This window comes from Hermetia illucens, chromosome 2 (assembly GCF_905115235.1).
Source record: "Hermetia illucens chromosome 2, iHerIll2.2.curated.20191125, whole genome shotgun sequence".
NCBI classification, from domain to species: Eukaryota; Metazoa; Arthropoda; class Insecta; order Diptera; family Stratiomyidae; genus Hermetia; species Hermetia illucens.
Window position 1 is genome coordinate 165312500 of NC_051850.1, and position 23409 is coordinate 165335908.

Genomic DNA, 23409 nt, shown 5'->3' on the forward strand with positions numbered 1-23409 from the left:
GATTGGTTAGAGCGCAAGGCTGTCGTACGGAAGGTCGCGGCTCAAATCTTACTGGTGGCAGTGGAATTTGTATCGTGATTTGACGTCGGATACCAGTCGACTCAGCTGTGAATGAGTATCTGAGTCAAATCAGGGTAATAATCTCGGGCGAGCGCAATGCTGAACACATTGTCTGCTAGTGTACCGTTACGGTCTTGAATGAAGTGCTCTAACACACTTCAAGACCCTCATCCAACATGGTTGTTGCGCCAACGATTATTATTATTATTATGACATCAGCCTCTTGCCTGAACAAAGACAAATTCATTGGACAGATAAGCAAGCTCATGGACTTTAGGTCTATTTATTTCTGAATTAGCACCAAATCAAAAAAGAAAATAACATTTTTATTACCCAGCAACATCTCTCTTGGCCTTTGCCAGATTCCGGTCTTTTTTTCAACAAATCCACTTATAACTTAAGAACAGTCAACATTTTGTCAAAAAGTAAGATTCAGAAGATATCATTCCGAGGACTTCACGAAAATTTCGAAACAAGAAATAAGAAAGTTCACAAATGACACAATAAGAAATAATGAAAACAAGTAAAAAGAGATGATTTACCTGAAACATCATCAAGAAGAAATTCAACAACCATACAAACGAGCCCATCGTCAATTCAGTAGTTTTGCACAAGATTTAAGAATGGCCCTAAGCCCATTTTTCCGCAGCACAAAGAAAAAGGATAATAAACATGAAACACAAAGTGATATTATTCAGAAGCGGAAAACAAAGGAGTGAAAGAAGTTTGCTTTACTAAATTCCTTGTCAGATACCTGACGAATTCGCCCGTATTATTTTTTCAGGAACGAAACGTTATAGTATTAGTTTTAAGGACAATATTCAAGGATAAAACTCTACGATTGAATAAATCATATAAATAGGAAAGTGCATGAAGTAGAGATATGAGAATTATGGTTTAATTGAGGGGTAATCTTTAATTGATATGAAAAACTTAATTTAGCTATAATTACCTTAGCAAGCTACAATGTCTCCAAAAATCAATCGAAACTGGTGACTTTAAAGACTAATCGCAACCCGTATTGAACAAAACAATTTTATTTCAAATAGAGCAGTGAAAAAAAAATTAATTAATACATTAAAAAAATAATAGAAATAAAAAAAAATCAATAAAATAACAACACAAAAATCTGAAAAGACTCCAAACAAAAACAAAATATGAAACAATGTGTATTATATCCGTGTTTCAGGACCACCGGTTGAAGTTGGAGTCACCATGTATGTTCTGTCGATCAGCTCGCTGTCTGAAGTGAAAATGGTACACAATTAGACCATGTACCTGTACATTTGGTTTCTTTTTGACAATTTCCGTTTCGTTGTTTTGTTTTCGTTCTTGAAATCTATTTCTAACTATATTTATCATAATTTTGCATAAAATATATTTATAATGTAATGGTTATAAACTAGTAATCGAACATTATTTTATTTTTAATATTTTTTATTTTATTTATTTTTTTTTTCTATGAGTTTTGTTAAATGCTTCAAAGATCCTTTGACACGTCTGAGATATATTTATTAAAGGAAAATGTATTTGATTTTGAAAATTAATATTTTTTTGCAACCAAATATATACACATCACGTTTCTAATGTTCTTTTCACACTATTTTTGTTGTTTTCGTCGGGAACACAATAAATAGAGTTCACATGTTCTTTTGTGAAAGGCATACAATCAATTCTATAAATTAGAGAAAATTCTCTAATCAATACTGGTTTGGAGCTTGTTTTTAGACTAAATTTTCTTATATTTATTAATAAATGAACTAAAGATTACAAAAACAAACAGAAAACTTTAAAAAGAAGCTCAAAATATCTAATATTTTTTGAAACTCTCCCAAACTGATTTGCTGCATTTTTCTTGAATTTTAGTTCTTGTTGTTTTCTCGGTTTCCACCACTTTTTCAATGGCAAGAAATTATATTTGTATAAAAAAACCACAACCACTCAAGCACCATAGGATCACCTAAACATTTCCTACTAAGCTTTTCAGTATATTTCACATCCTTTTTTGTCAAACTGAAGTTTTTGCAATTGTCAGAAACGAAACTGTATTTGTTTTGTATTAAAATTCAGGCCATTTATGTTTCTTATTTTATTAATATCACAGCAATCAGTATTCACTTTGAATATCAGTTTATCTGAGAAGGATCTGGATTTTTATCTATTTTAGAGTATCGTTTATATTCGTAATGGTTTTCATGCAAGCGATGGTATCTATTCGAATCTTATGGAAAATTGTGTGTAAGAAAAGAAAAGCAATTGACAAATGAAATATAAAAAAACGGCTAATCAGTGACAGGGAACTTTTTCCACTATAAAATGTAAATTGATTTGGTTTTCATTCAAGTACCTTCAATAACCTCAACGATCAGATAATCTGGTGTCCGCCCAGTGCGGTAAAGAATGATGAGAGGTTTCCTGAACTCTATCTCGTCTGCAATGTGTAGCTTGACTAATAAAATAGATAATATGTCATAATAAATAATTAAGGCAACTTTAACTCATTAAAACTCATCGAATCATATTTCTATTATTAATTTTAATTTTGAAATCTATATTTATCAAGGATTGCAGAACATTTATTGGTGTCGCTTTCATTACTTTTATGTTAACAAAACAAAACGTAATTTTATTAGAAAAAGAAATTCAGCGGCAAACAAAACTGTGTTACAGGTCCCCCTGTGGAAGTTGGCGTTACAATGTACGTCCTCAGTATCAGTTCGGTTTCGGAAGTTCTTATGGTACATTAAAAATGACTACATATCATGTTCAAATTTATGCCAAAAAGTATTTTAGTTTCTATTCTTATCATATCAGTCATATGTTGAAACGTTTCAGTTCGTAATGAGAAAAATATATATCAATTGAATATGTTTGATCGAATAATCGAAATTGTTATGATTTTAGTATGTGGTAACGAAATTATCCGCATTTAAATTTTAAATGTATCTTCTATTAAAACTATTCTTCTTAACATCTTCCTCTACCAACACGAAGTCATATAAACATGATAATTATAATACTATCTTCTATTTTCTTCGAAACTTCAGTTTCCTTCGATTGGTTACTTTATCTTCCGATAAATTTGATTGAAATCCAATTATCGCTTCTCTTCAGCATTTAAAGTTTAAATGTGCCCATATTTGATTTATAATATTTTCTTATTTTTCAAGAAAAGCCATTTAGTATAAAATATAAATGTTGTTATATTCGCTCCTTGTATTACTCCATTGTTTTCAGTTGTTTTTTGTACTTGATTATTTCTCTGAAGTACTCGATGTCTCATTATTATAATTATTATTATTGCATCCCATGTCACAAGTATTAATGCATTCATTATCTATTATTATTATTATAACTCATTCAAACAAAGACGAGTTCGTTGAAAACACGCCGAAACTGTATTTAATGTGCAACATTTGTGTATTATTCGAACTATTGCGGTCTATATAATGAGCAACTTTGCATACTTTAAGTGCATGCACATCCTTATCAGAAATGCTAAAACAATCAGGACACAAGAATACATAATACAATACACAAAATCATCTAACAAACTATGCATTTCAATACTATAATAAACAAAAGCGGAAGAATATTTATCTTCAAAGTATAGAAAAATCTTTCTTAGTATCTTCGAAGAACAATCTGGAGCTGAAAAATAACATTTTTCCAACAAGCTAGTTACAGATTAACGTAGGTCCCTTTGCAACCTTGGAACCCCTAACTTTCATCGACTAGAGCAACTTAACCAAAGTTTGAGAAATTCGCAAAAAGTTCTGACAGTTTTTCATCTTAAGTTAAGTTACGTCGATATACGTGACTTCAAATATTCCAAATATCTTTCAATAACAGTTTCAGATGATTTCATTTGAATGCTAATTCAATATTTAAATCCTATTATTACTCTGTGACATTACTGAAACCATATCTAAATAAATTAAAATAAGCAGATAAATGTTTCTCATTCAAAATATGGAAGTAAAACTATGTAAAAGCCTCAACGACGCCTTCTCATAATTTCCTCCCCATCATATCCTAATTGTTACATACTTCTAATTTTTCTATAAAATCCGGCTAAGATAGCTTTAATCCAAATGCAGATAACTTCTCTCGCTGTAAAAAGCAACTGTCTATTAGACCAGTCAGCGAGTGTCATAAATAAGTATCTTAAAATTATTTTTAATTTCCATTCGCATTGACGTGTAAAAGAGGCCCAAGTGCCTAAAATTTTTGAAGAAACCTTTTCGTGAATAGCTTTCTTCTTGCAGTAAACGCTCCAATTTTATCTTTTTCCTTTCGCGCCCACCTCTATTGTGGGTAGTCCATTAAGCGTGATCTTCTAAGAAGGCTGATTTTCCAATAGAACGTTTTCGCCATTTGTTAATACGTCTCTACCATGAAGCCACTCGGACCATGATCGCTTTTATCAGGTTTCCGTTTGAAAAGAAATACCTCTCAAATAAAATATCAATTCTCACTTTCTATATTTTTCATTCATTGTAAAAGACATGAACAATGACCATTGCCTGATTTTCATATCGAAGTTTAAAATTCCAACTCTTTAATTTTCAATATGAACTCTCAAAAATTTACAAACTAAATAAGATGAAAAACTTTGATAAACGGAGGAATAAAGATTAACGAAAAGGAAAGAACATGGTATTATTTTTTTTTCATCTCCGGTCTCATTCTCCAGTTTCCACCCGATTGAAGAGTTTCCTATTTTTTTCCTTTACAAATGATATATCAAAAAATACTTGTCATTATTTGTCATTCTAATCTATGCTCTTTTATATATTCTCAAATGGTTGAATCTTTTTGTCAATTAACTAAGAAAGGTAAAATACCGAAAATCAAATGTTCTCATTTGGTCCCCCTTTCAAGCACTAACCACGTGCAGCAACGCTTAACCTCGGCAACTGGACAAGAGCAAGTTTCTTCTTTCAGCTACTCTTCGAGTTCAACTAATTAAAGCTATTCAGCGATGTTTGATGTATATGTTATCATGAACAACGATGCACAATGGTACATAATGGTGAAAATTAATTTAATGTCAGATTATTTCCTTTAACTTTCGATAGTCACTATTCACTTCAAAATAATTGTCATATACTATAATGTCAAGGAACAGTCAACTCGAAATTTTATTTGATTATAACTTTGTTGATAATCGCAGAATTTTCTTCCTTTATTATGTATTTTTATATTTTGTCATCCCAAGATAAACTCATAGCAATTCTCCAGTGATTTTTGAAAATCTAGTAGTATAGTATGACCATATTATCTTAACATGAACTTGATATGCGTTCCGTCAGTTGTATTTTGACAAATTTTGTCAAATTCCTGAGTTAGATAGTTTCTGAGAATGAGTTTTCAAGTTCTAACTGACATCTTTCTTAATACCTTAAACACCTGTGATTGGAGGCACCCCTATCTTCGTTCCCCCACAAGATGATACCTTCCGCTATGGGTGTAATTTTGCAGTTTGCTTATGTTTCCCCAATTTCGACTCAATAAGTACAGCAGCATGGACAGAAAGCTTTATAAATGAATTAAAATAATGATTGTGCTTTCAGATCCCCAGCAAGAGAGAGAGTGTGCTGTATCCTTGTGTGTTTCTGCGTATCCCGTTTTCTCATATCCACTTCTCAAGAACAGGCATCATTACTGATGAATAATGAATTAAAAATGTTGCAATCCCCCGAATTTCCTTCATTTCATCAGCATCGTTACTTGAAACAGCTTTGGGAAAGTTTATCCGGGCAAGCATGATTGTCTTTAAAAATTGCTCATTAAATTCGTTGTTTCCTAGACCCTCGTACATGTTCAGCCCTCTCACGCCGTTCAAATTTTCAACATCGCTGACCACGTTGCGAGGAAATGTCATGTCGTTGTAAATCTTCACGGTGCGACCTCCTTTCTGTGTGCATACTTTCCGCGAATAACCTGGAGTCTCACTTGTCTGCAGCATTATACTTTTCTACCGTAACCTTTCCATCTTTTTGACAGTGTCTTCCAGTTTCAATGAAGTATGATCTTCGGTATTTTTCAAGGTCGCGTCATCAAAACTTGTTCGCGTTCATATGGAAGATTGCTGCACGGTATCGGTTGTTGGTGAAGAACCTACCGTTTTGAATGCCCTTGTCAACACGGTCCTGGAAAACGACTCCATTACTCTGGAAACCTTCTAAGAATTCGTCCCTCGGCGACGGTTTTCTCTCCCTCGAGTTTCTAATGCGAGTTGCCTTCGCGATTTCTACTCCCCAGAGAAAGACTGGCAGTTCCAACCACATAAGCTTACAACTAGGTGCCTCGATTAGAGTTTTCTTTCCTTGCATAGCGACACAGTTTCATTTTATATAGAAATACTTATTGTGTCGGCTGATGCTAAGGATTTTCAATATTTCATTACGTACTCTTTTCCTGCCAGTTCAACTTTGCTTTGGGAAAAGAGCACCTCGCACCGCCTGATAAATGCCATAAATAATCCACTCTCACTTCGTAAAGCCAATTGTCACTTACCCACCGATATCCATATAAATGTGGTTCCTCTTAAGCTATTTTCCGAGCAGTGGAAATCCTGCAAAGCAATCAGACCGACGAAGTCTCTTTTCAGTGTGACTTGCAGTTCGCTAGGAATGAAGAGATCTAGTCCTTCATGTTACATTCGGACCTCGGTTTGTTCAATTGCCGAAAGAACAGATACAGATGTGACCCTGAAAGTAAAATAAATCTATCTATTTTCTCGTGGTCATTCTGGCATTGCCTCCATATCGATGACCAAGGTCTATTCTTTAGTAAATAGCACCTAGTGATCGTCGTCCAAGGAGTTAGCAACCGATATAAAATTGGTTCTTACGTCTGGAGTAAAGGCACTTTTGCGTCCGTGCATCTACTATCAGGTCGCTATTGCACAATGTCGTTATTTGTCGCCCCGAGAGACATTTCTTTAATGACATCTGCGAGATAGGTGTCCTTCTCGACGTACCCATCCTGTTATTGCCTTATCTTTTTCTTCCAGTATTCGTGTAGCTGCCCGGGTTCACCATCCGAACGAGGAAACCCGGGTTCACCATCCGAACGAGGAAAAGAAAGGAACGTGGGTGGCATCCAAGCTCGAAGGACGTGTCAAAAGTTGCCCAATGATGGTAGCAGGATCGCTGGAAGGTCGAGGTATGGCGCGAAATGCGGTTGTGATGGCAAATGGAGCAAATCGGCCATCAAACTCTTCATTTTAAATCAGGCTCATATATATTTCTATCATGGTGAAGATTTACGTTTATTGTACCACCACCAACAACTACCTCCTCACCTCCTCCCTAGCTTTGAATACCAGTAAAAGAGGAACAGCACGGGATTAAATAACCAAGCCACGGATTTCTACCGTTGAATTAAGGGTTTCATGCTTGAATCATGATTTTGTTACTTGCGGCCGATTCCATCCACAACCTACTCAGGATTTTGTCACAAATACGTAAATCGCTAAAGCATTTATATATCCTTATCGATAGTTTATCGTAAGGCGGTTCGCTTTTCTATCATTATCATCAACAACGGCGCAGTAACTGGTATCCGGTCTAGGCCTGTCTTAACTCCAGACGTCCCCGTTTTGTACCGAGGTATACTAATTCGACATCCCTGAAAGCTGTCTGGCGTCTTGACCTACGCCATCACTCCATCTCAGGCAGGATCTGCCTCGTCTCCTTTTTCTACCATAGATATTGCCCTTATAGAATTTTTGGGCTGGATCATCCTCATCTATACTGATTAAGTGACCCGTCCATCGCAACCTGTTGAGCCAGATTTTATCCACAACCAGACGGTCGTGGTATCGCTCATAGGTTTCGTCGTTATGTAGGTTGCGGAGTCGTCCATCCTCATGTGGGGGGCCAAAAATTCTCCGGAGGATTCTTCTCTCGAACGCGGCCAAGAATTCGCAGTTTTTTGCTAAGAACCCAAGTCTCCGAGGAATTCATACGGACTGAGAAGATCATAATCTTATACAGTAAGAACTTTAACCCTATGGTGAGACGTTTCGAGCGAAACAGTTTTTGTAGGTTGAAATCGGCTCTGTTGGTTGCCAATTACCGTGCGTGGATTTCATCGTCATAGCTGTTATCGGTTGTGGTTTTCGACCCTAGATAGGAGAAATTATCAACGGTCCCAAAGTTGTAGGCTCCTATCTTCATTGTTTTCGTTTGACCAATGCGATTCGAAGTTGTTCGTTCTTTTGGTTTTGACGCTAACCATGTACGTTTTGCCTTCATTAATATGCTGCCCAAGATCTCGCGCCGCCTGCTCGATCAGGATGAAGGCAGTTTGTACGTCTCGGGTCGTTCTTCCCATGATGTCGATATCATCAGTGTAAGCCAGTAGGGTGGACTTGAAGAGGATGGTGCCTCTCGTATTTACATCGGCATCGCGAATCACTTTATCCAGGGCATGATAGGGCATCCCCTTGTCTTAAACTCTCGAGAGTGATCCTGCTGCTTTTATCTGGCCTCGCACATTGGTCAGGGTGACCCTAGTCAATCTTATCAATTTCGTTGGGATACCGAATTCTCTCAATTCTCTCATAGCCGCGTACAGTTTTACCCTGGCTATGCTATCATAGGCGACTTTAAAGTCGATGAAAAGATGGTACAACTGATGTCTATATTCCAGCAGTTTTTTCATCGCTTGCCGCAGAGAGAAAATCTGATCCGACCTATTCAAGTTCTCTGACTCTCTCTCATGACTCTGGTAAGATAAGAAACATCCTGATGCATTAGCATTGATAGGTTCTTGTCATAAATCCATAAATCTACGAAGCATTTAGGCATCCTCAGTCAATGTTTTACGATGAGGTGGATCGTTTTTTGGTACGCCATGTACATGAATCCCAACCTCTCGACCGTTGCGTCTATTATTTAGCACCCACCGTCGCGGATGTGGTCATTTTTTTTTACTGTTTCCATTGCAGGCGAAGTTTGTCGTTACTGTTGACTCTCCTGTCCCAAATTGAAGCACTAAGGTTGGATTGTAAATGTTTGTTTCAATTTTCACCGCCTCGAAGCAACACAACAACTTATTTGTCTTCATATGTCCGACACACCCCGATCTAACAAAGAATTTTTTATTTCGCCACCAAAGTGTATATGCTTCTTGTTTCTTACTACAGACAGACATACATGTATGCATCTTGATTGGTCATTGCCGCCCAATATGTATGCAAGTATATGGGTTCGAATTAGTTACTAGCGATTATTTCGAACGTGTATATAAGCATTTAAAATGAGCATCGCGGCTTGTTAAGTATATAATTCCATATACACAAATTGATAAAAGCGGGGAAGGAACTGTCAGTTTTCATCCTTGAATGCTGATAATTATTTTTCAGTCTGTTTCCAATTTATACATACGTATATATTTATGATACATGCATATCTCTCAATCAACATTGAAAGAGTTGACGAATTTCCCAATCCAAGAAGTATCATTCCTATTGAAATATCATTGATTAGATTAGGGTTTTCTCAGCTACTTTCATTGTGTAAAATTCGTAAATATATATTACTAATTTGACGATGAGCAACTTATTTATTTTCTAGGTCATCAGATTTTTTTATTCATTCTTTAGTTTTTAGGATCGTCGTTTCTCTTGAATTCTCTTTTTTAAGGATCGCCGTTTCCTGAATAAAATATCTTGGAAAAGTCAGTAAAATATTATCCTTAGTTTATTCATTAAATTACATCATTCAAAACGGATCAATAAATTCAATGATAATTTAACTAGCAATTACAAATTAAGTTTAGGGTTTCGGTTATGTAAAACTAATTGAAGTTTCCGCTTCATGACATGTAAGATTGCTTTTGTCTTTTTTTATTATCTTAATGTCATCTTCAATATCTTCAGAAAAAAAACTGAAAGAAAACCGAAAAAACCAATTCAGGTTTTATTTTTAGTTTTTATTATTAAAACCTTAAACCAAAAAGCAAATAATACCAACATTGACACTAAAACACTTAAACAGGTGCTTTTCTCTTCACTTTTACGTTATGTGTATCCGTAACGTTGAATTCACTCTAGTTTACGTGTTTATTATCACCAGAGCTTCATAGTTATTTTGCTTAAAGTAAATTACTTATGTACATCACATTATAAACGGTTAACGCTTGTGGTCCAAGCTTACAAAAGTAATACTTTTGCTATAGTATCTGTAATATATTTTCCCACATTCGCGATTACTAGCCTTCAACTGCTCAAAAAGAAAATTAAAAGCACACAAACTAAGATAATAGAATTTAAACTAAACCAACAAAATACTTGATAAAAAAAAGAAATATCACTTTCTATAGAAAATGTACATAAATGCGTAACTAACATAAAAATCATCATCGATTTCAACCATACATAAAATCATCAATTGTCCATCATTGAATCCATTATTTCAGTGTTGCTCAGTCATACACCATTATCCATCACACAATCAAAAAGTTATGATTTTCTGTACTTCTAGCTCGTAAAATGGGTGAAGGACCCCGAGTGGAAACCAAATCAAAGTTTATAATTTCTCAATATTTACAGATTGTTTAAATGAAAAAAAAACGTATATAAGAAGAGACGATATCACATATGTAAACATTTATGAAAGCTAATTCGAAAATCATATATTCAATCGAAGCGAAACGAGAAAAAAAAATTTTACGATACAAAGATAAAGTCACTGAAGGACGTGACCCATTGCTCGCCATATATTGTATATTCTTTCTATCTATCTCTTTCAGATGATATTTCTTTAATTTGGATTTAGTTAGTTTTAATTATTTTTGAAATTTTGCCAAATTTTTGCGTTGCTATTAAAGATTTTTTTATATTAAAAAACTTCTTAGACAATTTTAGTTGTATTTTTATAATATTTTGTATTAAGTATGCCCGTCAGATACATTCTTTAATGAATATTAAACAAAATTTATATGGATTACAGCATATGGAAGATATTGCATGCCATAACGAAAATATCTCTTTTGTGTTTTCTCTACAAGTAGCAACTTTTAGATATAAAATATGAATAAATGAATGGTTGAAAATTACAATTCTATTCAATTTATAAAAATTGAGAAAATAAATCGAAATTACTTTTTCAGTATAATTATAAATTTACAATTAAATTTTAAATATTTACTATTCAACCAAATGGAATGAAAGATGCATCTGCAACGTTATTTTACAACCGAAACCAACAAGTGGTTGGCTGCTCACCCATTGTTATTTGAAATAGTATTTAGAGTGCTACTTGTCTCGAAAGCATGATCTGAGTGGTTCTAAAGAGTGCATCCTTTGATATATGTATGTACATATATTTGGCGCTGCACTGAATATGAAATAGCGCATGGGAAAGAATAATTGAAACCTAGTGAATCGATAGGTTTGATTTTGTCTCCAATATATGTATCTGACAGACATATAGTATATCTTTTTAAGTTATGTTCAATTATTTAGAAATCTTTTTACTAATAGTAGTATCTTGTTGAAATTTATAGATTGTAAGGACATTTGCATTAGATGTTATGAATTATATTTCCAAAATATTTGCATTTGAAAAGGTATGGTTTACACTTTATAAATATCAACAAGATAACCATTCCAAACAAACCTCCACATCCTATACTCACTTTCTCTATACATTTTCGCTTCTACAACTTTCAAACCCTTTGCACTTAAGCTTTTCACTACATATGAATATAAACAACCCGTAACTACCCCGACTTGTTCTAAATACACCAAAACATACAGAAAAATGCATAGAATTAGTTGAGCAAATTATGAATTGCTTGAAATTTACATATTAATCGAAAACGGTCTGTTTTACGCATATATACACAGAAGGTCACATGAGCTTATAATAATAACAAACATTTCCGCACACACCCTCATGTCAAGCATGTAATAATTTTCCATATACTGTAATGACCTAAATCTTTACATTGCATGCTAAGCACTCATTTTTCGTTGCCTTTCCACTTTTCACTCTAAGAAAATACCAAATATGTAATTTAGTGTATATAAATTGTTATTGAAAAAAAAACACAACAATAACAAGATGTTTGCATGCAAATTTACAATTTTTACGCTAGTGTCGTTATTAACTGCTGTTGTTTCCTTAAGATCAAATTATTAGATTTCATGTTAGGCACTTAGTACTATTCCTTGATTTCATTACTTTCAACATGTAGCCTTGAGACTAATAACTTATGATTTATTTTAATGTTAATTATTAGCATTCTAAATTTGTTATTAAGATTTATCATAAATGTGACGAGAATAAAGGCTGCGATACTAATATTTTTCTTTGCTTTTATTCCTTTTCTGTCTAGGATTTCACCTTGGACTTTTATTTTCGTCAATTTTGGACTGATCCACGATTAGCTTATAGAAAACGTCCAGGCGTAGAGACGTTATCAGTTGGATCAGAATTCATAAAAAATATTTGGGTACCTGACACCTTTTTTGTAAATGAAAAACAATCATATTTTCATATTGCGACAACCAGTAATGAATTTATACGAATTCACCATTCTGGTTCCATTACACGAAGCATACGGTAAGTGTTTATCAAACTTATTTTAAAATTTTATTTAATTCCCTTGAGACGTATTGTCAATTAAAAAAAGACCTTTCAATTTTCAAAACCCTTAACGATAGTTTGGAAGGTGTAATTATGGTAAATAAATTCTAATAAACCAGAAACATAAAATACTGTTGTGTATGGCCTTACGAGGATGCCAACGCTTTGGTTTTGCAAAAACCTTGGACTTCCAACGCCCCCTTTAGATGAGGCTTCGATACTCGGAACCCTCACACACGCTACTCCCATGGATTGTCAATTAGCCCAAATTTTTATCTTTTCCCTACTCTTTTGATACTTTCCATAATGACTTATGCGATCGTACGATAACTAAAGACCACCATCATTAATTGGATTCGATGAAGAAGGCAGATCTATGCCAGAAAACTAAATACTGTTGCCCTTCACCCCTTGGTAGGGTATAGCGCGTCAACCAAACCTGCACACCAATACTCGCGGTTCCCTGAAATTCGCTTCTTTTAGCTGTGCTTTGCAGCAGAACTTAAGGGCGTTATCCACAATTCCGGTGAAAGTAGCGAATAATACTAAATTACTTGACCGAAACAACTGAAGACGGTTGACACCGTGCCTCAAAGCTCAATTCTCAATTCTTAAGCGGTCATTTCTTCATTTCGAGCGTGTCCAAAGATTGTTGGAATCTTCTTCCCACATCGTTCTCTTTTTCCTGTCGCCTGGTCACTGCAAAGACAAAATAAAACTATCTCCGCAATCCCCACGGAACTGGCAGAAACAAGCTTCCCTTCTGTCTCCTGAAACTTCACTTTTGCGTAATAGAGAAACGCCATCAGAAGTACTTTCGCCGGGTAGGTTTCGCACGCAAACCCACAATCATCCCCCTCGCCGACCAGCCGTTTTCATAATAATCCTCACATACGTAAATTTTCACAAGTGCCCGGGATAAGAGTACAAAAATGCAGTTACTAGTACACAGCATGGGCATATATATGGAAGGGCCATTCAGTTTGTGTAGAAAACAACAACAAAAAAGGTTAATGATCAACTTTGATATTTTGGAATTTTTGTATTATAATTAAGTAATATTCAAATAGATTTTAAGGTTTCCAGAAATAGAAACATGAGAGGGTTTTGCGATAAAACTTTCAAAACTGCCGCGCAGTTGAATCTCAACCGACATTATGGTACGCTCTGTACTCGAATAGTATACCGCCAATGATGAAGCGCTAGAAGGTGCAGAAAACCACTAAACTCTCAACATTGGCATTACTGTCCTCAAGATCATGCTTCCCATCACATGTCAGAAAAGTTCGAATTGGCTGGGTTGTTTGCCGTCTAAAGGAAAAGATTTCATTAAAGTGGTGCTTCAATACTGCATTTATCGGTCCGATCGATGCAGCGGGTGTGGGGAGAATAGACAATATTGTCAAGAACTGCAATAGGGACCTAAAAATCATTAACTCAAATAAACTTCAATCATTGCAAGATAGCTCAGATGGAGATCGTCATCATAAGCCAACCCTAGAGAAACTTTGACGTTGAACTTGTTCGAAAATCTTATTCGCAACGGAAAAAAGCGAAGTTCAAAGGTCATTGCCAAGGACATTAATGCGACTAAAGTGAGGATATGTAGTTTATTAGACATATTTGTCCAGCTAAATATAGTACTGGCTAATGAGGATGATGTAAACCCCTTTTGGGAAGTAGAATCTGATTCAATTGCAGATCTGACTTTTATTAGCCTTGAGCCAGCGGATAATATGTCCTGACAAGTTAGCGGAGACCTCTCGTACAATGGTCAACATTCAATCACTTTTGAACTCTGAGGAAGCCGCAGACCAAGAAACCCGCACGCCGAAATCATAATCGAAAAGAACCTCCCTCAAGATAGTCCGCAGAAATAATACTTAAGCTAGACCAGCCTAACAAGACAAGTATCTGCACAGATGTATTTCTCCATATAACGAAATATAACGACAAAGAATGTGACCCGTGCAGCCTAGGAAATCCTCATTCAATACGTGCCCTACTCCCTAACACTAACAGTTTCCAGCAACCTTTGAATGTGGCGGTAGTTCCGGCAATCAACTGAAACAAGGTGCTGGAGATCTGCGTAAATTAGGCAACAGTAAAACCATGGATCTGGACGAGATACCGTATAAGGCCCAGGTGCATATCCGAGGGGATATTTCCTGCATATGGAAGCGGCAGAAACTTGTACTGCTGCTGCGGCTAATAAACCTCCTACATACTCATATTTCACACACTACACTACTGGGAAAATGTTAAAGCGAGGTTATCGAGAGTGCTTTCAAATCAGCGGTATGAGTTTCAAAAAGTTGGATCAATCATCAGCGCCATTGGTTACTAGCTTGACCGAAAATGCAATTCACGTTGTACTAGCAAATATTGTGTGGTCACCCTGTACGTGAGGAATTCATTAAATTTAACCAACTGGAAACTAATGCGGGAATCTCTTGATAAGATTGATACTCCCCTTATCTCGCGGCTATTGTCAGTAGCTAGTATTAAGAGTGGAAGTTCTGGTATGACACCGATGAACCCGAGGATAATGCTATCTCCGCAAATGGCCCACAGGCGTCCGTACTGGGTCTGCCACTGTGGAGCATTATGTATAGTAATGTAATTAGTCTTCCAGGCTCGAAACGGGAGTCACTTTTACTTCCACCAGACATACCAAAATACAAGAGCGCAATGCCGCAGGAGAAAAAGGACTAATCTACGGAGTGCCACCAAGTTATCTCGTTCAACTACAAAATGTCCAGTCTGTACCGCCGAAATTCTCACTGATGTTGGAGCAAGGTAGCTTCCTGGGAAGCGTCAACATCATCATGAAGTAGCTTTCACGTATTCTAAAATCCAGTCAAAAACGAGATAGAACGAAAACAGAAGGTCATACTCAAAAGACCAGTCTGATGCCACGGTAGCAACCGTGGCCGAAACATAGGAAAATTCCAAAATTGCAGATTTTTATCCCACTTATCTCTATCCTTGTTAACCGCCGGCTTGTTATAAGCATAGAATGCTTTGTGGAAATTTTAAACTTCCCCGTTTACAGTGAAGTCCCTACCGCACTACCGATTGGGTTTTAAATGTGTTATTATGTTCTCGTTTTTCCAAAAAGAATTATGGCCTGTGGGGTCAAATATATGTTCTGTGGCTGAACATTTAATATGGCTTGTTGCATTTTTTTTCGAAGTTGGCTTTACTTTCTTATTATTTTGACCGAGGTATAATATTTGTTAAGCCGAAGTTTCTGGCCCTGTTTTACTGGTGCATTCAGGGAAAGTGCTTTTACAATCGAAGGATACGAAAATTGTGTACCTTGAATTGTACTCTAAGCAGGTTTGGCAAGAATGGTTGGTAAGGGACCATCCCCGGATGTAGTTTTCCTGCATAATTTCCCCCAGAAGCGCGGTTTTTCTTTTTGCGGCCCTAACTCTAAGCCTTGGTAATGATGGATTAGGCATGGATAGTGCAACGATATTCTTCACAAAAAACCAAGAAAAGGGTAATTTTTCCGATAATACTGAAAAAACATTTTTTGTTTCTCATACATCGATATTTTGAGCCTCAGTTGTCCTCTTGCTCAATGAATCTTAATGTTACTTAGTTATAGTCCAGCTTATACTTTAAATACCTGCTTGAACTTGGTCATGACTCGTCTTTTGGTTTGCCCTATGTCCAATCCCTACAAGTTATCTGGCAGATTCCACCCGCTGTCATCCTTGGGGTCCCTGGCGTTGTATGCACTGTCGTAATTTCCTTCTTCATTCCCACGATTTTTATTAGTTTTTCTGCTAAATATGCAAGTGCTTCCTTTACTGGTATCCTGGGGAACAAGGCCGAATGATACCATGTCTTCCTCATCCGAAATTACTTCCGTATTTCAAAGTTATGGCTCATTTTCCCTTTGATACTCCTTGTTCCTTGATTTTTTGACAAATCCATGTGCTATCTTCTGTGCTGGTGAGTTAGGTGCATTCTCTCAATGCTTTCTTTACTTTTTCTTATTCATTCGGGGAGAGGATTTGTTCTTCATTTATAGAAGTTGCTTTTGCTTAATTTTTTGAGACCAAATCTCCGTGGCTTGTACGGTTCAGTATCATTAGTTGCTCCCTTTGTCTGTTTTTAAGTATAATAGTGAAACATTTTTGAAAATTCGTTCTTTTTGCTTTGTTGTTTGTCCATTTCTTGACTACATTGCTGAAATATACCTTTCACAATGGCGCTTTGTAGCATATTGCCTTTTTCAAGGACACAAAAGAGAGAAGGACGAACAGATTTCCATAATCAGGTAAACAAAACGTTACAAAACAAGCTACAAATTCTCATAACCGATTAAAAATTATCAACAATTCGTACCAACAAAAAGATAATATCACCCAATATTTATCTAACCACAACGTTTATTGTCACCCTCTTTTTCAAAGTAGCGTGAAAAGTCCCGACGGACATGGAGTTCATCAAATCACCCCCAATAAAACTCTGCCCTAATTGCCCTTTCAACCGACTAAACATTTTCACGTTGCGTGTTATTATCGTAAAACAATTACTATTGCAACCCCAATTTTTTCTATAGCTTTGAGGTCAAGGCTGTGGCATGAACCTTGAATGCCAAACAACCAATCCATAAATTCTTTAGCAAGGTGAATCGCTGGCATGTATGTACACATATTCGTGGGAAAATCATACGGTAATGCTTAATAGGAACTTTTGCTGAGTATGAAGTAAGGACTGCTCTCCGTTTTCTGCATAATTTATTAAATTTAGGTTGTGGAAAACCCCATTTATCAGTAGGTCGAGAATCTAGCTCACAGCATGACATACTACACGCCTTCATGATTCCACTGTGTTTTTGCCTCAACCTCAACCTGGCTTGGCGTATAACTCTGCAGACTCAAGGTGTCTGACTAGCGTTAATCATTTTTTTAACAGCAAACCTTAACCCTATTTGGCTGGCCATTCTTGATGAATACATTGTATACGGTTGTCGAACCCCCGAGGAGAGCATCGCGTGACAAATTCACCCCTGAGCGTAACTTTTCGCTTTTTTTCTATTTACGCTGTCAAATAGAAGTAGAAATTCATCCCCTAGCCTAATAACTGTTCCACATTTTCTCATCAAAGCGAGTATCTAAGCTTTGCATGATATCCTGGCGAATGATTCAATCAAATCTGCTGTAAAAGGATACGGTGAACAACCATGTTTCTGCGGAAGATGATAGCAATTTTTTTTTTTCGTTTAGAAGGGGCCTGTGCAAATTGGCATACCCGTACTTTTTGGATGGAAAAGGAGTGCAAGTTCCTTAGAATATTTTGGGGAACTTGAAGCTCATTACTGGGAACCAACAGCGATGGCGCGTAAGCGTATTTGATAGGCTACATATGGGCTTGCCACAATCACCATTTATATTAACACAAGTGGGATTCGTAGAATTGTTCTCGGTATTCTGGAAATTCTTAATATATTCTGGTAATGAAGACTGAAGTAGATATTAGGATTGGGAAAGGGCGATGTGGCCGATTCTCTCGAGCTAGAGAATCATATTGGGACTTCTTAATGAAGGCATTTTAGGAATTGCTAGGTTAGATTATCTTCAAAAGCTGTGGTAGATTCGCTGGTCCAGTTTATTGGGGAATTTCCTTCAATTTCGCCCTGAAGAATCTCGTTGAGCGGTGCCTGTACCGCTCCTGTTCTGGGTATGAACCTTCTGTAAAAATTTAACATACTCAAGAATGCTTTAAGCTGCTTTACATTGGTTGGTTGCGGGTATGATTGGATCGCTTTGACTTTGATTGACAAGGGACGTATCTCCTCCTTTGAAACAAGGTATCCTAAGAAACTGACCTCGTGCTGACCAAAAACGCATTTGCTTGCATTCACAACTACTCCATATTGTTTTAAACTTTGGAACAGGGTTCTTAAGTGGCTGGCGTGCTCTTCACGTGAATACATCATCGATGTCCAAATCTCTCAAAGTCTCGTCGATGAATCGTTGGAACGTTTGCGCCGCATTCCGTAGGCCGAACCTCATAAACGGAATCTCTTCTTCAGCTACCGAGATCTGCTTAGCTGCTCTTACCAGATCTATTGTTGAAAAGACAGTTTTACCATAGAGGATTTGGGCGAAATCTTGAATGTTCCGAACTGGATACTTGTCGGCGATATTTTGTCGAACATAAACAAGGGGCATGAAGACGATGAAACGTTTTCCGAAGTCCAGTTACACGGTTTCACGCATTTGGTGGCTTCGGCATCAAATCTCCAATAATACCAGCATATACATTGGGGACGAAGACTTCCAGATCTGGGCTGTGATTGCGATCAAGAATGAGAGCGCCGACGTTTACGTCTGAAAGAATTCTCGGGTTAGGACTCCTGTTTCACCGTGTGTAGTTCTGTTCGCAGTTCTGCAAGCTGACTTCATAATTGCTGAACTAGCTCCGTTAAACTGGTTTCCGCTGTTGAAGCCGATGATATTGTTTTCACGATACTTGACGGAAGTGAAACGTAGACCTATGACCTAGAACTATGTCGGCGGCGGGGGAACTGGAAGGGTTTCTCGTCATCCATATACTATATGTGTCCTCCATGAGCTGTCTCATTTTTTCCTCCTAACTGGCACAAATCCACTTTATTAATTCCTCGCGTAAGCAGTTATATGAGCTGTCTGTCACGGACTCTGCTATTATGTCGCGGACTTCAGTGACATATCGCGGTGGCAGCACCGCAGCAAATATTACTGTTGTGGATCTTTTATGTTATACCTCGCATAGCTTGCCGCCACGATTTTAAACCAAATCTCAGGGTCGTAGGTGTTGAAGTCTGGAAAACCTGGTACCCAGTTTACCGCGGTCGCAGTCATACTCTTGTTTACAGGCGTGTTACGTGTGCTCGGCATTCTCGTTGTCACTGCTTTACCTTGAAGCCACCCAACTGCCATGGTCGAATGAAAGGAAAGTTGCCCACAGATCATATTCCTGTCAAATTTTTTAAATTAATTGATGAATTTGTGAACTGTAAATGTAAAAATAACTTTGATACCAAAATAAAAATAGACTTCGGCTAAGAGCTAACCGAATGACTACGACCTTCGGTTATCAAAAACGATTTAAATCATCTTTTCGACAACGAAACCGAGATCCCTCAGAATGGATTTTGCAACTCGACAGAAATTCTAAGTGAAGTAAGATAGTGGAACTCTGTCGGTCACCCCAGCACCCCTTTTGCAGATAAACCTAGTGAAATCCAGCAGAAGTACTGGCAGCAGGTGGAAGAAGCGCACTCATCACGTGAAAGTTACTTTCTGGCAGAATCTTGACTGTGCGATTTCGGTGAAGGACAATGAGCATCATAATTGTCCAATACTATGCACCAACTGAAATTTTTTATATAGAGAAGAAGAACCCTATTTATGACCGACTACACGCAGTTGAGGAAAAGCCTTAAAATTGACCGCACATTGTTTCAGGACTTGCAAAAAGATCGTTTGCATTTCGAATTACCGGCGATAAACCTCTACATAAATTAACCATATCATCAATCAGCAGTGGATTCAGCGGTCGTTTTCTTACGTAATAACAGGGTGGGAACATCGGCCTCGAGAATAACTATCACTTGGCTATCGGTTATCTTCCCTTGCGCGTTGAAGCGTTATCTGCGCGTAGAGCATACGTCAAATAAGTGGTCTCCTCAATCCGGCTGTCGACCAGCAATGGTAAACCTTGCTCGCTGCACAAATGACAGAGGCTTCTTAGAACCCACACACAAGAATTTTGTAGTGTAGATAAAATTGAGGGCCTCTTCTTAAAATCATGCCACGAAACATTGCTAACGTGAACCGAAGAACGTGAGAAGCTGACAGTTCTCACACAATTGAACTGCGTTTCCATGACAAAATGCGGAAAATTCAGGACTTGTACTCTACATTAGTCAGGCAGCAAGAAGTACTCCCGACGCAATTTCCATCCTCATCTGGCTCTCTAACTTCTCATAAAGCAAGGAGCGGTATTTCAGATAATTCCTCAATATCCGGAAGAGACAGCTTGGCCTGTGAGATATAGATATCCCAATATAGCTAGCATATCTGTCCATCTTACGGAATTAAAGGCATTTCTAACATCAAATGTTATGAGGAACTCTACCAGTTGAGATCGGCGGCTGTGTGACCTCTATAACAGCATCCAGCGTGAATCTCACTGTTCCGAACCCGAACTGCCTTGGGGATAAACCCCCGACAGCGTGGATCGCTTCAGTGAGTCTACTCCTGATGAGCTTTTCCTGTACTTTCCCGGCCGTGTTAAGCTTACGAAACGGTCGGCAGCTCCGGGTCTCCTTTTCCCTTGCTGATCAGCGCAAGTGTCGTTACTTTTCAGCGGCAAGATAAAGGCCTTCCTTCAAGCCAGCTTTGAACGGCCCAACCAGCAACTCTGGCTATTGGCGGAAGACCAAACAAGAAAAATATCAGTTTGTAAACTTCTGCCGGGATACCATTAGAACCTGGGTTTTCTTGTTTTTCATGGTGAGAACCACTTCTTCGAGCTCTCTCATTATAAAAAGGAGGACAATCCTCGACGCTTTTCGCGCTATTGACTTGAACAAGTATGGAATGTCAGGGAATAATGCCCGTACTATGCGGTCCAGTTGGTCGGTACTTAGTATGCAGAGCTTCCGTAGAGCCACAATTTTCTGGGTAACAAACTTATAGCCAAGTCCCCTCGGGTCCTCATTCACTTCATTATCCAAGTTCTGCCAGGCGCAAGCTTTGCTTTGTTTATCGCGCAGTGGAGTCTCCTTTTCGCTGGTCTATACTCTACCCTTGTGACACGGAGTTTATGACACTCGCGACATTCCACACTCAGGGGCAGCGCCGGGTTGGTGCACGGGGGCAAGTATGGTCAACCACTTCGAACACGATGTACTGCTGAGAAATCTTCCAGGGCTCACCACCCATCCACCGATGGTGTCGGACATTCCGACACAAAAATGATGTCAAGGATGCTTCCTTCGCAGTCTGAGCGGTTCTGGTCAGCATTTCCAGAATCCATTTCTCTCTGGAGTCTGGATGAAGCATGCCTCATTCAAGGGCCCTGACATTAAAATCATCGCCTACCAGGATTCGCCGATCCGTGCCCAAAATGGCGTTCTCCATGGCATCAAGTGGGCGCCGAAAGTCCGACATGGTCTCTTTCGGCGTCAAGTAAACGCTGAAAAACGATATCCCTAAACCCCCGGCCTTGGACAACAACACAAAGCCGAACGGCGTTCCGAATCCAGATGGCAGCGGTACCCGATAAGTCGAGATGTCATGAAGTCAGGTCCTTATTCTGGTATTCTCTGATTAGAACTAAATCAACCTACACCTCCGCAGCGAACTGCGCCAGCAGCTGGTGAACGGTTGCTATCATGCAATTTGCGCCTTAGCCCTTTCTAGTTCCTCCCTAAAGTTTGGACACCGTCCCGAGCCCACAATATGTGTGACGCTCTTACCGAACCGGTCGTGATCCCTGCAGAGAACGCAACTTTTCTTCACTTGTTGACCTGCCTGGCCGCATCTTCGGCATGCTGTCCTTCTGTCCGGTCTCTTCCAACTTACTGACGTGTGCCCATAATCCAGAAACCTGTAGCACTTGATGGGGATTATCCGGATTCGTACCCATCCAATTATGATTTTCCCGCTGCTAAGGAATTTCCTCGCACCTACCTATCCGGGCATTGATTACCTCTGGGTATTCACGATTTATAACCCCTCCACTTTGACCTTTTCTGTCAAGCAATCAAGATCTCGAATTTCTAGAGAGCACATAAGCTCTAGACTAGAAACAAGAAACGAGTAGCCCTTGATCGCTTCACAGAACGTACTCTTGCTAGTCGTCTTCCGGCCTAGTTCGACACGAACTCCGCCAGCCTTCGTTTCCGTATGGAAGACACTTCTGTTCCTTTGTCTTTGGCTATCATTCTATATCAGATTTCACTAATGACTTCCGGAAATGTCTTGCGTTCCGTCGACTTAATAAGCTAAGCCAACGGTTTAGTCTTTCTTCGTTTCCTCGTCTTTCCTGCAACTGGCTTTTGTTTGCAGCCTCCTTGTCTTTGGGCAGGCGAGCCTCTGACGGCATAGACATTTTTTTCCTTCCATTCTTCTTCGCCTACTTTTTTTAGGCCCTGGAAACTATAATACTTTTATAAAGTCTCCTTCAGGCACGTGGCTCTCTTTCCGCTTTTACCCCAATTCGCTTTGCAGTGGACTATCTCAGTCCTCGCTGCCTGTTTCGTTGCGCGATGCTGGAAAAGTACAATTTAGCTGCTTGGTGGAGATTTTTGAGGAGATAACTGTTTGGTTTTGGTTAAGCATATTGGGAGTGGAGTGTTGAACTTTTGGGAAATGGTTTACAAAGACGTTCGCTTCATCTGGAGTAAAACTGTCCTAAGTTCGGGTTGTGATAGTTTAGTTCAAAATTTGACATGTCGTTTTGTCTCATAGATTAAGGCGTAGAGTACCGTTCGGGGGTAGCATGGGGTTCCGCAACTTAAGAAAGTTCGTCAACTACCTTCCGCATTTCGTCAGTTTACTTACACTATGGTCAGTGTCCGGATAGCTGAGTGGTTAGAGCACAAGGCTGTCGTACGGAAGGTCGCGGTTCAAATCTCGCTGGTGGCAGAGGGATTTGTATCGTGATTTGACGTCGGATACCAGTCGACTCAGCTGTGAATGAGTACCTGAGTCAAATCAGGGTAATA

At 38.2% G+C, this 23409-nt stretch overlaps 1 protein-coding gene across 10 annotated transcripts in view; it reads left to right on the forward strand.

Annotated features, from left to right (window-relative positions):
* Positions 1 to 23409, forward strand: part of LOC119649986 (gamma-aminobutyric acid receptor subunit beta) — a 78587-nt gene that overhangs the window by 21461 nt on the left and 33717 nt on the right. For 9 of the 10 annotated variants that reach the window (XM_038052436.1, XM_038052438.1, XM_038052432.1 and 6 more), the window contains exons 3-4: positions 1250 to 1317; positions 12418 to 12644. In XM_038052436.1, the coding sequence (XP_037908364.1) occupies positions 1250 to 1317; positions 12418 to 12644 (295 nt within the window). The remainder of the gene's footprint in view (positions 1 to 1249; positions 1318 to 12417; positions 12645 to 23409) is intronic. The other variant, XM_038052439.1, reaches the window with a different exon arrangement.